This window comes from Lithobates pipiens, unplaced genomic scaffold, assembly GCF_037356315.1.
Source record: "Lithobates pipiens isolate NorthernLeopardFrog02 unplaced genomic scaffold, aLitPip1_a1.2 Scaffold_16, whole genome shotgun sequence".
Taxonomy (NCBI): Eukaryota; Metazoa; Chordata; class Amphibia; order Anura; family Ranidae; genus Lithobates; species Lithobates pipiens.
In genome coordinates this window covers 5,645,142-5,660,914 of record NW_027507748.1, presented here as the reverse complement: position 1 = coordinate 5,660,914, position 15,773 = coordinate 5,645,142, and the positions used below count along the sequence as shown (strand labels likewise).

The window sequence follows — 15,773 nt, the reverse complement described above, 5'->3', positions numbered from 1 at the left end:
CCCTGTGCTGTGCTGACTTCCTCCTGGGGGTTCTTATTATGAGGGGATCACACCATCCCTGTGCTGTGATGAGTTTCTCCTGGGCCTGCTTACTATGAGGGGATCACACCATCCCTGTGCTGTGCTGACTTCCTCCTGGGGGTTCTTATTATGAGGGGATCACACCACCTCTGTGCTGTGCTGAGTTTCTCCTGGGCCTGCTTACTATGAGGGGATCACACCATCCCTGTGCTGTGCTGACTTCCTCCTGGGGGTTCTTATTATGAGGGGATCACACCATCCCTGTGCTGTGCTGAGTTTCTCCTGGGCCTGCTTACTATGAGGGGATCACACCATCCCTGTGCTGTGCTGACTTCCTCCTGGGGGTTCTTCTTATGAGGGGATCACACCATCCCTGTGCTGTGCTGAGTTTCTCCTGGGCCTGCTTACTATGAGGGGATCACACCATCCCTGTGCTGTGCTGACTTCCTCCTGGGGGTTCTTCTTATGAGGGGATCACACCATCCCTGTGCTGTGCTGAGTTTCTCCTGGGCCTGCTTACTATGAGGGGATCACACCATCCCTGTGCTGTGCTGACTTCCTCCTGGGGGTTCTTATTATGAGGGGATCACACCATCAATGTGCTGTGCTGAGTTTCTCCTGGGCCTGCTTACTATGAGGGGATCACACCATCCCTGTGCTGTGCTGACTTCCTCCTGGGGGTTCTTCTTATGAGGGGATCACACCATCCCTGTGCTGTGCTGAGTTTCTCCTGGGCCTGCTTACTATGAGGGGATCACACCATCCCTGTGCTGTGCTGACTTCCTCCTGGGGGTTCTTATTATGAGGGGATCACACCATCCCTGTGCTGTGCTGAGTTTCTCCTGGGCCTGCTTACTATGAGGGGATCACACAATCCCTGTGCTGTGCTGACTTCCTCCTGGGGGTTCTTCTTATGAGGGGATCACACCATCCCTGTGCTGTGCTGAGTTTCTCCTGGGCCTGCTTACTATGAGGGGATCACACCATCCCTGTGCTGTGCTGACTTCCTCCTGGGGGTTCTTCTTATGAGGGGATCACACCACCCCTGTTCTGTGCTGAGTTTCTCCTGGGCCTGCTTACTATGAGGGGATCACACCATCCCTGTGCTGTGCTGACTTCCTCCTGGGGGTTCTTATTATGAGGGGATCACACCACCTCTGTGCTGTGCTGAGTTTCTCCTGGGCCTGCTTACTATGAGGGGATCACACCATCCCTGTGCTGTGCTGACTTCCTCCTGGGGGTTCTTATTATGAGGGGATCACACCATCCCTGTGCTGTGCTGAGTTTCTCCTGGGCCTGCTTACTATGAGGGGATCACACCATCCCTGTGCTGTGCTGACTTCCTCCTGGGGGTTCTTCTTATGAGGGGATCACACCATCCCTGTGCTGTGCTGAGTTTCTCCTGGGCCTGCTTACTATGAGGGGATCACACCATCCCTGTGCTGTGCTGACTTCCTCCTGGGGGTTCTTCTTATGAGGGGATCACACCATCCCTGTGCTGTGCTGAGTTTCTCCTGGGCCTGCTTACTATGAGGGGATCACACCATCCCTGTGCTGTGCTGACTTCCTCCTGGGGGTTCTTCTTATGAGGGGATCACACCATCCCTGTGCTGTGCTGAGTTTCTCCTAGGCCTGCTTACTATGAGGGGATCACACCATCCCTGTGCTGTGCTGACTTCCTCCTGGGGGTTCTTCTTATGAGGGGATCACACCATCCCTGTGCTGTGCTGAGTTTCTCCTGGGCCTGCTTACTATGAGGGGATCACACCATCCCTGTGCTGTGCTGACTTCCTCCTGGGGGTTCTTATTATGAGGGGATCACACCATCCCTGTGCTGTGCTGAGTTTCTCCTGGGCCTGCTTACTATGAGGGGATCACACCATCCCTGTGCTGTACTGACTTCCTCCTGGGGGTTCTTCTTATGAGGGGATCACACCATCCCTGTGCTGTGCTGAGTTTCTCCTGGGCCTGCTTACTATGAGGGGATCACACCATCCCTGTGCTGTGCTGACTTCCTCCTTGGGGTTCTTCTTATGAGGGGATCACACCATCCCTGTGCTGTGCTGAGTTTCTCCTGGGCCTGCTTACTATGAGGGGATCACACCATCCCTGTGCTGTGCTGACTTCCTCCTGGGGGTTCTTCTTATGAGGGGATCACACAATCCCTGTGCTGTGCTGAGTTTCTCCTGGGCCTGCTTACTATGAGGGGATCACACCATCCCTGTGCTGTGCTGACTTCCTCCTGGGGGTTCTTATTATGAGGGGATCCCACCATCCCTGTGCTGTGATGAGTTTCTCCTGGGCCTGCTTACTATGAGGGGATCACACCATCCCGGTGCTGTGCTGACTTCCTCCTGGGGGTTCTTATTATGAGGGGATCACACCACCTCTGTGCTGTGCTGAGTTTCTCCTGGGCCAGCTTACTATGAGGGGATCACACCATCCCTGTGCTGTGCTGACTTCCTCCTGGGGGTTCTTATTATGAGGGGATCACACCATCCCTGTGCTGTGCTGAGTTTCTCCTGGGCCTGCTTACTATGAGGGGATCACACCATCCCTGTGCTGTGCTGACTTCCTCCTGGGGGTTCTTCTTATGAGGGGATCACACCATCCCTGTGCTGTGCTGAGTTTCTCCTGGGCCTGCTTACTATGAGGGGATCACACCATCCCTGTGCTGTGCTGACTTCCTCCTGGGGGTTCTTATTATGAGGGGATCACACCATCCCTGTGCTGTGCTGAGTTTCTCCTGGGCCTGCTTACTATGAGGGGATCACACCATCCCTGTGCTGTGCTGACTTCCTCCTGGGGGTTCTTATTATGAGGGGATCACACCATCCCTGTGCTGTGCTGAGTTTCTCCTGGGCCTGCTTACTATGAGGGGATCACACCATCCCTGTGCTGTGCTGACTTCCTCCTGGGGGTTCTTCTTATGAGGGGATCACACCATCCCTGTGCTGTGCTGAGTTTCTCCTGGGCCTGCTTACTATGAGGGGATCACACCATCCCTGTGCTGTGCTGACTTCCTCCTGGGGGTTCTTCTTATGAGGGGATCACACCATCCCTGTGCTGTGCTGAGTTTCTCCTGGGCCTGCTTACTATGAGGGGATCACACCATCCCTGTGCTGTGCTGACTTCCTCCTGGGGGTTCTTCTTATGAGGGGATCACACCATCCCTGTGCTGTGCTGAGTTTCTCCTGGGCCTGCTTACTATGAGGGGATCACACCATCCCTGTGCTGTGCTGACTTCCTCCTGGGGGTTCTTCTTATGAGGGGATTACACCATCCCTGTGCTGTGCTGAGTTTTTCCTGGGCCTGCTTACTATGAGGGGATCACACCCTCCCTGTGCTGTGCTGACTTCCTCCTGGGGGTTCTTCTTATGAGGGGATCACACCATCCCTGTGCTGTGCTGAGTTTCTCCTGGGCCTGCTTACTATGAGGGGATCACACCATCCCTGTGCTGTGCTGACTTCCTCCTGGGGGTTCTTCTTATGAGGGGATCACACCATCCCTGTGCTGTGCTGAGTTTCTCCTGGGCCTGCTTACTATGAGGGGATCACACCATCCCTGTGCTGTGCTGACTTCCTCCTGGGGGTTCTTCTTATGAGGGGATCACACCATCCCTGTGCTGTGCTGAGTTTCTCCTGGGCCTGCATACTATGAGGGGATCACACCATCCCTGTGCTGTGCTGACTTCCTCCTGGGGGTTCTTCTTATGAGGGGATCACACCATCCCTGTGCTGTGCTGAGTTTCTCCTGGGCCTGCTTACTATGAGGGGATCACACCATCCCTGTGCTGTGCTGACTTCCTCCTGTGGGTTCTTATTATGAGGGGATCACACCATCCCTGTGCTGTGCTGAGTTTCTCCTGGGCCTGCTTACTATGAGGGGATCACACCATCCCTGTGCTGTGCTGACTTCCTCCTGGGGGTTCTTATTATGAGGGGATCACACCATCCCTGTGCTGTGCTGAGTTTCTCCTGGGCCTGCTTACTATGAGGGGATCACACCATCCCTGTGCTGTGCTGACTTCCTCCTGGGGGTTCTTATTATGAGGGGATCACACCATCCCAGTGCTGTGCTGAGTTTCTCCTGGGCCTGCTTACTATGAGGGGATCACACCATCCCTGTGCTGTGCTGACTTCCTCCTGGGGGTTCTTATTATGAGGGGATCACACCATCCCTGTGCTGTGCTGAGTTTCTCCTGGGCCTGCTTACTATGAGGGGATCACACCATCCCTGTGCTGTGCTGACTTCCTCCTGGGGGTTCTTCTTATGAGGGGATCACACCATCCCTGTGCTGTGCTGAGTTTCTCCTGGGCCTGCTTACTATGAGGGGATCACACCATCCCTGTGCTGTGCTGACTTCCTCCTGGGGGTTCTTCTTATGAGGGGATCACACCATCCCTGTGCTGTGCTGAGTTTCTCCTGGGCCTGCTTACTATGAGGGGATCACACCATCCCTGTGCTGTGCTGACTTCCTCCTGGGGGTTCTTCTTATGAGGGGATCACACCATCCCTGTGCTGTGCTGAGTTTCTCCTGGGCCTGCTTACTATGAGGGGATCACACCATCCCTGTGCTGTGCTGACTTCCTCCTGGGGGTTCTTATTATGAGGGGATCCCACCATCCCTGTGCTGTGATGAGTTTCTCCTGGGCCTGCTTACTATGAGGGGATCACACCATCCCGGTGCTGTGCTGACTTCCTCCTGGGGGTTCTTATTATGAGGGGATCACACCACCTCTGTGCTGTGCTGAGTTTCTCCTGGGCCAGCTTACTATGAGGGGATCACACCATCCCTGTGCTGTGCTGACTTCCTCCTGGGGGTTCTTCTTATGAGGGGATCACACCATCCCTGTGCTGTGCTGAGTTTCTCCTGGGCCTGCTTACTATGAGGGGATCACACCATCCCTGTGCTGTGCTGACTTCCTCCTGGGGGTTCTTCTTATGAGGGGATCACACCATCCCTGTGCTGTGCTGAGTTTCTCCTGGGCCTGCTTACTATGAGGGGATCACACCATCCCTGTGCTGTGCTGACTTCCTCCTGGGGGTTCTTATTATGAGGGGATCACACCATCCCTGTGCTGTGCTGAGTTTCTCCTGGGCCTGCTTACTATGAGGGGATCACACCATCCCTGTGCTGTGCTGACTTCCTCCTGGGGGTTCTTCTTATGAGGGGATCACACCATCCCTGTGCTGTGCTGAGTTTCTCCTGGGCCTGCTTACTATGAGGGGATCACACCATCCCTGTGCTGTGCTGACTTCCTCCTGGGGGTTCTTATTAAGAGGGGATCACACCATCCCTGTGCTGTGCTGAGTTTCTCCTGGGCCTGCTTACTATGAGGGGATCACACCATCCCTGTGCTGTGCTGACTTCCTCCTGGGGGTTCTTATTAAGAGGGGATCACACCATCCCTGTGCTGTGCTGAGTTTCTCCTGGGCCTGCTTACTATGAGGGGATCACACCATCCCTGTGCTGTGCTGACTTCCTCCTGGGGGTTCTTCTTATGAGGGGATCACACCATCCCTGTGCTGTGCTGAGTTTCTCCTGGGCCTGCTTACTATGAGGGGATCACACCATCCCTGTGCTGTGCTGACTTCCTCCTGGGGGTTCTTCTTATGAGGGGATCACACCATCCCTGTGCTGTGCTGAGTTTCTCCTGGGCCTGCATACTATGAGGGGATCACACCATCCCTGTGCTGTGCTGACTTCCTCCTGGGGGTTCTTCTTATGAGGGGATCACACCATCCCTGTGCTGTGCTGAGTTTCTCCTGGGCCTGCTTACTATGAGGGGATCACACCATCCCTGTGCTGTGCTGACTTCCTCCTGGGGGTTCTTATTATGAGGGGATCACACCATCCCTGTGCTGTGCTGAGTTTCTCCTGGGCCTGCTTACTATGAGGGGATCACACCATCCCTGTGCTGTGCTGACTTCCTCCTGGGGGTTATTATTATGAGGGGATCACACCATCCCTGTGCTGTGCTGAGTTTCTCCTGGGCCTGCTTACTATGAGGGGATCACACCATCCCTGTGCTGTGCTGACTTCCTCCTGGGGGTTCTTATTATGAGGGGATCACACCATCCCTGTGCTGTGCTGAGTTTCTCCTGGGCCTGCTTACTATGAGGGGATCACACCATCCCTGTGCTGTGCTGACTTCCTCCTGGGGGTTCTTATTATGAGGGGATCACACCACCTCTGTGCTGTGCTGAGTTTCTCCTGGGCCTGCTTACTATGAGGGGATCACACCATCCCTGTGCTGTGCTGACTTCCTCCTGGGGGTTCTTATTATGAGGGGATCACACCATCCCTGTGCTGTGCTGAGTTTCTCCTGGGCCTGCTTACTATGAGGGGATCACACCATCCCTGTGCTGTGCTGACTTCCTCCTGGGGGTTCTTCTTATGAGGGGATCACACCATCCCTGTGCTGTGCTGAGTTTCTCCTGGGCCTGCTTACTATGAGGGGATCACACCATCCCTGTGCTGTGCTGACTTCCTCCTGGGGGTTCTTCTTATGAGGGGATCACACCATCCCTGTGCTGTGCTGAGTTTCTCCTGGGCCTGCTTACTATGAGGGGATCACACCATCCCTGTGCTGTGCTGACTTCCTCCTGGGGGTTCTTATTATGAGGGGATCACACCATCCCTGTGCTGTGCGTAGTTTCTCCTGGGCCTGCTTACTATGAGGGGATCACACCATCCCTGTGCTGTGCTGACTTCCTCCTGGGGGTTCTTCTTATGAGGGGATCACACCATCCCTGTGCTGTGCTGAGTTTCTCCTGGGCCTGCTTACTATGAGGGGATCACACCATCCCTGTGCTGTGCTGACTTCCTCCTGGGGGTTCTTCTTATGAGGGGATCACACCATCCCTGTGCTGTGCTGAGTTTCTCCTGGGCCTGCTTACTATGAGGGGATCACACCATCCCTGTGCTGTGCTGACTTCCTCCTGGGGGTTCTTCTTATGAGGGGATCACACCATCCCTGTGCTGTGCTGAGTTTCTCCTGGGCCTGCTTACTATGAGGGGATCACACCATCCCTGTGCTGTGCTGACTTCCTCCTGGGGGTTCTTATTATGAGGGGATCCCACCATCCCTGTGCTGTGATGAGTTTCTCCTGGGCCTGCTTACTATGAGGGGATCACACCATCCCGGTGCTGTGCTGACTTCCTCCTGGGGGTTCTTATTATGAGGGGATCACACCACCTCTGTGCTGTGCTGAGTTTCTCCTGGGCCAGCTTACTATGAGGGGATCACACCATCCCTGTGCTGTGCTGACTTCCTCCTGGGGGTTCTTATTATGAGGGGATCACACCATCCCTGTGCTGTGCTGAGTTTCTCCTGGGCCTGCTTACTATGAGGGGATCACACCATCCCTGTGCTGTGCTGACTTCCTCCTGGGGGTTCTTCTTATGAGGGGATCACACCATCCCTGTGCTGTGCTGAGTTTCTCCTGGGCCTGCTTACTATGAGGGGATCACACCATCCCTGTGCTGTGCTGACTTCCTCCTGGGGGTTCTTATTATGAGGGGATCACACCATCCCTGTGCTGTGCTGAGTTTCTCCTGGGCCTGCTTACTATGAGGGGATCACACCATCCCTGTGCTGTGCTGACTTCCTCCTGGGGGTTCTTATTATGAGGGGATCACACCATCCCTGTGCTGTGCTGAGTTTCTCCTGGGCCTGCTTACTATGAGGGGATCACACCATCCCTGTGCTGTGCTGACTTCCTCCTGGGGGTTCTTCTTATGAGGGGATCACACCATCCCTGTGCTGTGCTGAGTTTCTCCTGGGCCTGCTTACTATGAGGGGATCACACCATCCCTGTGCTGTGCTGACTTCCTCCTGGGGGTTCTTATTAAGAGGGGATCACACCATCCCTGTGCTGTGCTGAGTTTCTCCTGGGCCTGCTTACTATGAGGGGATCACACCATCCCTGTGCTGTGCTGACTTCCTCCTGGGGGTTCTTATTATGAGGGGATCACACCATCCCTGTGCTGTGCTGAGTTTCTCCTGGGCCTGCTTACTATGAGGGGATCACACCATCCCTGTGCTGTGCTGACTTCCTCCTGGGGGTTCTTCTTATGAGGGGATCACACCATCCCTGTGCTGTGCTGAGTTTCTCCTGGGCCTGCTTACTATGAGGGGATCACACCATCCCTGTGCTGTGCTGACTTCCTCCTGGGGGTTCTTATTATGAGGGGATCACACCATCCCTGTGCTGTGCTGAGTTTCTCCTGGGCCTGCTTACTATGAGGGGATCACACCATCCCTGTGCTCTGCTGACTTCCTCCTGGGGGTTCTTCTTATGAGGGGATCACACCATCCCTGTGCTGTGCTGAGTTTCTCCTGGGCCTGCTTACTATGAGGGGATCACACCATCCCTGTGCTGTGCTGACTTCCTCCTGGGGGTTCTTCTTATGAGGGGATCACACCATCCCTGTGCTGTGCTGAGTTTCTCCTGGGCCTGCTTACTATGAGGGGATCACACCATCCCTGTGCTGTGCTGACTTCCTCCTGGGGGTTCTTATTATGAGGGGATCACACCATCCCTGTGCTGTGCTGAGTTTCTCCTGGGCCTGCTTTCTATGAGGGGATCACACCATCCCTGTGCTGTGCTGACTTCCTCCTGGGGGTTCTTCTTATGAGGGGATCACACCATCCCTGTGCTGTGCTGAGTTTCTCCTGGGCCTGCTTACTATGAGGGGATCACACCATCCCTGTGCTGTGCTGACTTCCTCCTGGGGGTTCTTCTTATGAGGGGATCACACCATCCCTGTGCTGTGCTGAGTTTCTCCTGGGCCTGCTTACTATGAGGGGATCACACCATCCCTGTGCTGTGCTGAGTTTCTCCTGGGCCTGCTTACTATGAGGGGATCACACCATCCCTGTGCTGTGCTGATTTCCTCCTGGGGGTTCTTATTATGAGGGGATCACACCATCCCTGTGCTGTGCTGAGTTTCTCCTGGGCCTGCTTACTATGAGGGGATCACACCATCCCTGTGCTGTGCTGACTTCCTCCTGGGGGTTCTTCTTATGAGGGGATCACACCATCCCTGTGCTGTGCTGAGTTTCTCCTGGGCCTGCTTACTATGAGGGGATCACACCATCCCTGTGCTGTGCTGACTTCCTCCTGGGGGTTCTTATTATGAGGGGATCACACCATCCCTGTGCTGTGCTGAGTTTCTCCTGGGCCTGCTTACTATGAGGGGATCACACCATCCCTGTGCTGTGCTGACTTCCTCCTGGGGGTTCTTATTATGAGGGGATCACACCATCCCTGTGCTGTTCTGAGTTTCTCCTGGGCCTGCTTACTATGAGGGGATCACACCATCCCTGTGCTGTGCTGACTTCCTCCTGGGGGTTCTTCTTATGAGGGGATCACACCATCCCTGTGCTGTGCTGAGTTTCTCCTGGGCCTGCTTACTATGAGGGGATCACACCATCCCTGTGCTGTGCTGACTTCCTCCTGGGGGTTCTTATTATGAGGGGATCACACCATCCCTGTGCTGTGCTGAGTCTCTCCTGGGCCTGCTTACTATGAGGGGATCACACCATCCCTGTGCTGTGCTGACTTCCTCCTGGGGGTTCTTATTATGAGGGGATCACACCATCCCTGTGCTGTGCTGAGTTTCTCCTGGGCCTGCTTACTATGAGGGGATCACACCATCCCTATGCTGTACTGACTTCCTCCTGGGGGTTCTTATTATGAGGGGATCACACCATCCCTGTGCTGTGCTGACTTACTCCTGGGGCTGCTTACGGTGCTGCTGTCAGTGCTGTATATCACGGTGCTGGTGTGAGTGCTTAATGTCACGGTGCTGCTGTCAGTGCTGTATATCACGGTACTGATGTCAGTGCTTAATGTCACGCTTCTGATGTCAGTACTCTCTATCACGGTGCTGCTGTCAGTGCTGTATATCACTGTGCTGATGTCAGTGCTTAATGTCACGCTTCTGATGTCAGTACTCTCTATCACGGTGCTGCTGTCAGTGCTGTATAACACTGTGCTGATGTCAGTGCTGTATGTCACGCTTCTGATGTCAGTGCCCTCTATCACGGTGCTGCTGTCAGTGCTGTATATCACTGTGCTGGTGTTAATGCTTTATGTCACGCTTCTGATGTCAGTACTCTCTATCACGGTGCTGCTGTCAGTGCTGTATATCACTGTGCTGATGTCAGTGCTTAATGTCACGCTTCTGATGTCAGTACTCTCTATCACGGTGCTGCTGTCAGTGCTGTATATCACGGTGCTGATGTCAGTGCTTAATGTCACGCTTCTGATGTCAGTACTCTCTACCACGGTGCTGCTGTCAGTGCTGTATATCACTGTGCTGGTGTTAATGCTTTATGTCAGACTTCTGATGTCAGTACTCTCTATCACGGTGCTGCTGTCAGTGCTGTATATCACTGTGCTGATGTCAGTGCTGTATGTCACGCTTCTGATGTCAGTGCCCTCTATCACGGTGCTGCTGTCAGTGCTGTATATCACGGTGCTGATGTCAGTGCTTAATGTCACGCTTCTGATGTCAGTACTCTCTACCACGGTGCTGCTGTCAGTGCTGTATATCACTGTGCTGGTGTTAATGCTTTATCTCACACTTCTGATGTCAGTACTCTCTATCACGGTGCTGCTGTCAGTGCTGTATATCACTGTGCTGATGTCAGTGCTGTATGTCACGCTTCTGATGTCAGTGCCCTCTATCACGGTGCTGCTGTCAGTGCTGTATATCACGGTGCTGATGTCAGTGCTTAATGTCACGCTTCTGATGTCAGTACTCTCTATCACGGTGCTGCTGTCAGTGCTGTATATCACTGTGCTGATGTCAGTGCTGTATGTCACGCTGCTGGTGTTCATCTCCTGCACCCTCTTCTTTGCCTACCCTGGTCCCTGACCTTCCCTCTCCTCCATTGCCTTCATGCGCTCCACAGTCCTGAATTGTCAAAACAATTTCCTATATAAAAAAGGAATGCTTGTAGTTATCGATCCCAAATTCACCTCATACATGTATTATGTCATTGGCCAGGTGGTGGGACTATGTTTTCCCTGCTAATAATTACCTCGTGGCTGCAAATTCGACCTAAAGGTTTGAAATGTTCGCCTCCCATTGAAGTCAATGGGGCCCGCGGCGAACGTTTGGTTTCACGAACGGTCAGCCTCGTTCGCGGTCCGCGTTCGCGAAACGTCCCGTCGGAGGTTCGGGCCATCACTAGTTAAGACCATTAGTATTTAAAGATATTAACTTTATACTCATAAAAGGATATTAATAAGATGGAAAAAGTAAGTACATACTAGCCTGATAATAGCCTGATAATAGCTTTAAATTCTACTTCCATGTGAACAATCTGTAGTCTGAAATTACTATGAATGTCCAAAAATTTAGTGACTGAAAAGTTTTGATTCAAATTTTGTAGGTTCACAACATACCTGTCCCTTTGAATGCTATGAGTTGTGTATAGGATACTGTGAGGAAAAAAATAAAAGTAAAAGCACAAACAAAAATATAACCAAACATTAAACTTAACTTGCAGTGGTAAACATTTCAATGCATACTGCAACATTAGAATGGGGAATTAGTTCAAAGGTCAGCTGTTCCAAAGATTTAGTATCACACGGCACGGCGGGTAAGCTGATAGATCGGTTTCCTATAGATAGGATTGTATTTTGACCGGATCTAGTCAATGAAAGCTAATGCCATTGTGGCGTAAGTTTCTCCGGATTCTTCTTAGCTCCGATAGGTGGAGTTGGTTCGGGGATAATACCCCCATGTGCGAAGTAACTTAATGCCTTGTTCCACAGAAGTGATTGTATGGTAGGTGTCGTTCTTCTGTATCAGTAGTTTAGATGGTTGTTTCCAACGGTATTCAATTTTATGATTACGCAGAGCTTTTGTAATCGTGGAAAGTTGTCTTCTCATATCTAGAGTATGTTTAGACAAGTCAGCATAAATCTGGATTGTATTATATGGTTGTGGAAGTGTCCTAGATGTCGCACTTTACTGTATATACTCGAGTATAGGTCGATCCGAATATAAGCCGAGGCCCCTAATTTTCCACAAAAAAAATGGGAAAACTTATTGACTCGTGTATAAGCCGAGGGTGAGACATGCCCGTCCATCCCTGTGTGTCCGTCCATCCCTGTGTGTCCATCCATCCCTGTGTGTCCGTCCATCCCTGTGTGTCCGTCCATCCCTGTGTGTCCGTCCATCCCTGTGTGTGCAGCCTTGTGTGTCCAGCCTACCTGTGTCCCGAGCCTGCGTCCCGAGCCTGCGTCCCGAGCCTGTGTGCTTCTGCACATACGGCGGCCATGCCAGGATCGCCGCACCTCTTCTCATCTGACAGACGGCGGCCATTCCACTGTTCAAAAGCCGCGCCTCTGTCTGTGATAGGCGGAACACTCAATTTCCCAGCAGTCTGTGTTCCGCCTATCACGGACATCCTCTCATCCTCGTCCGTAGTATGAGGATGAGCGGATGTCCGTGATAGGCGGACCACTGACTGCTGGGAAATTGAGTGTTCCGCCTATCACAGACAGGGAGGCGCGGCTTTTGAATAGTTGAATGGCCGCCGTCTGTCTGCTCAACACGCTGATCGGGCAGGTAGACGGCGATGACTCGAGTATAAGCCGAGGGGGGCACTTTCAGCCTCAAAAAAGAGGCTGAAAATATTGGCTTATACTCGAGTATATACGGTATATAGGATTTGTTCTTTAACATGGTAGAAGTGTACTCTAAGTAGTACATCACGTGGTATCTGTAGAGGGAGAAATGACGGTTTTGGAATCCGATGGATACGATCAATTGTGAGCTCTAAGGCTGGTATAGCTGGCAGCAAGTTGGAGAATAAGTCAGCGGCATATTTTTTAAGATCAGACTGCTGTATATTTTCAGGGATACCCCTGATTTTGAGATTGTTCTTCCTTGAGCGGTCTTCTAAATCTGCGATTTTAAATTGAAGCCGTTCTTTTTCAGCTTTATTTTCTTCATGAGCATCTATTAAGTCATTAATAGTATTGGTCATGTCTCCCATAGAGTTCTCAATAGTGTGTGCTCTTTCACCTAAGGAGTTCACTGCTTTGGAGAATTGATTTGTGAGTTGTAAAATATCCGTATGAAGCGAAGTATGTAAAGTTAATAGCATTTCTTTTAATTGGGTGTCCAGAATAGGCTGGTTATTAGTGGGGAATGCGGCTATAGGTGAAGCTATAGGAGTTATGACTGTGTTATCTTGACTAATATGAGGTATTTTATGACTTACCTCCTGGCCTGTGAAATCCAGTTTGATAGGAGTTTTAGCCGGGCTGCGACATGTAGGGCTGAGGTAATCTTCCTCATGAGGAGATTCCAGATGTGTTTTGTGAGGTGATTCTTCTAGAGCAGCATCAGGCCTGTCAGTGTATTGCGCTCTCCCTGAGGAGGCCGCTGCTGGTACAGCAGCTGTGAGAGGATCTGTGCCATCTTTTTTTCTCCCTCCCGCTGACTGAGAGGAGAATGTCGTTAGTTTTTTCATTTTCCATTCGTCTTTCCGCTTTTTTGACATCACCTTCGGATTCAGGAACTCTTCCGTCATCTGTTCGTATTTTTTTTAACGATATTCGCTTTGAATTGTCGCTAATATGCCCGTTCGTGTCACGGAGCTCTCTCACAGAGCTTCCATTCAGCTCATGCGCTGGCCACGCCCCCCATCACTTTTGATTTTGAACGTCCGAGTCCCATAGACTTTAATAGGGTTCTAAAGTTCACACGAAGTTTGGGTCTGTTCACAGGTTCTGGTCTGAACCGAACCAGGGGGTGTTCGGCTCATCTTTAGCCTCTGACTACGCTGATTTCTGGATTCCTGATTACTGGCCTGCCTGACTACCCGCTTTGGTTACCGATCCCTGGCTTGTGTTTTAACTATGTTTACTGTCCTGTACCATATTTACCATTACATTAAAGGTGTGATGTTTACTGCATTTCTGTCTCAGTCTAATTTATGGTTCCATTCCACTTACCTTATTTGGGTTTTTGTTGGTCCTTATAAGCGGTTGCGTGTCATATTACCTGCCCCTCATATACTTGCTTTTGGATGCCCAAAAGGTCTAAGAATTAACCAATATCTGTGCTCTGGGATGCATGATAAAGAAAATAGAAAAATTTGACTTCCCTGTAAAATCCTTTAGTACATCAGAGGACACAAGTCCCTACCCCCTCTGTTTCTATGTTCACCTATATATTGCTTGCTTACGGAACTGAGGCATGCTGGGAGTGGGAGGGGTTAGGCAGGACTGGGTTTTAGCTTTTCTATTTGCCCATGTCCAATCACCTGAAGGGGGAGCATAACCCAACGTAGAAGAATTAACCGATTCCTGTGTCTTGTGATGTACCCCAAGAAAAGCATTTCACAGATAAGTCTTTCAGTGACTTTCATATCACCACAATAGTGTGACATTATTTCAGAAATATCTGGAAGACTGAAGTTGAGTGATCTGAACTGGTTTGCATTTGTTTCATTTTGATTACTGGTCTGCTACTTTATGCTTCCACAACCCTGTCCTGACCTGCCTGTCTAACCTCTGGTTCATGTGCTGCTCAGAACCGACATTCCCGCAACCAGACCCAAGGGATATAGAGAACATCAGATCTATCTGTACTACGCTCTATTTAGTATTTTGCATACAAATTCATAACAACAAATCAGATATCACATACCACTGACCCAACTACCTGACACCTGATTGGTCAATCACTGCACTTTGCTCTTCCCACTGCCTTGCTTTTTTTTTCTAATTGTGTTTTATATTTCACATTGCTGTCTAACGCCTAGTTTTTATCTTCATTCACCGGTAGGTGGGCCTGAGAGTTGGGGTCACCTCCTGTCATCCGGTGCGGTCTTTGTCCTCTACACTGGGCTACTCATCTTTATAGTCAATGACCTGAGGAAGAGGAAAAATGAGAAGAGTCGGAGTGAGAGGAGGACGAAGAGAAGGAATCAGATGGAGATGGAAATGGAAACAACTGACTATGATGACTGTAACTGAAACATCTACTGTGCTGGATTTGTAAATCTGCCCTTATCTTGCAAGGAACGCTAATCTGCCATTTTGTATCTATATGTATAGATTTCTTTCTTTTGGTCGCTGCCTAACCTTCTCCCCAGCAAACATACATCTTTTCTCTTTTTAAAGCTCATTAGCCCACTGTACGACTGTAAGACCTGTTATGTAGCGCCCCAGTGGGCTACTAGTGTTTAACCACCTCAATACAGAGCACTTACACCCCCTTCCTGCCCAGACCAATTTTCAGCTTTCAGCGCTCTCACACTTTGTACCCATATGAAATTTGCATCCTTTTTTCACACAAATAGAGCTTTCTTTTAGTGGTATTTAATCACTAGTAAGTTTTTTATTTTCTGTGCTATAAATAAAAAAGACTGTCAATTTTGTGAAAAAAAATGCCTTTTTCTTTGTTTCTTTCATAACATTTTGCAAATTAGAAATTTTTCTTCATAAATTTTGCCCAAAATTTATACTGCTACATATCTTTGGTAAAAATAACCCAAATTAGTGTATATTATTTGCTCTTTGTGATAGTTATAGCATCTACAAACTATGGTGCCAATCGCTGAAAATTGATCACATCTGATTACACTTGATGTACTGAAGGCCTAACGCATTTCTTCAGACACTAACAAGTCAGAAAAGTACAAATCCCCCTCCCCCAATGAACCCTTTTTAGAAAGTAAACATTTCAAGGTATTAAACAAGTAGCATAGTA

The 15,773-nt window shown here is 50.6% G+C and overlaps 1 protein-coding gene across 1 annotated transcript in view; it reads left to right on the top strand.

Moving 5' to 3' along the window:
- LOC143981559 (uncharacterized) overlaps nucleotides 1–15,445 on the top strand; it is a 71,580-nt gene extending 56,135 nt beyond the window's left edge. Inside the window, exon 4 of the mRNA XM_077479505.1 lies at nucleotides 14,847–15,445. Coding sequence (XP_077335631.1) covers nucleotides 14,847–15,037 — 191 coding nt within the window. The 3' untranslated portion in view covers nucleotides 15,038–15,445. The remainder of the gene's footprint in view (nucleotides 1–14,846) is intronic.
- The last annotated feature ends 328 nt before the right edge of the window (nucleotides 15,446–15,773 follow it).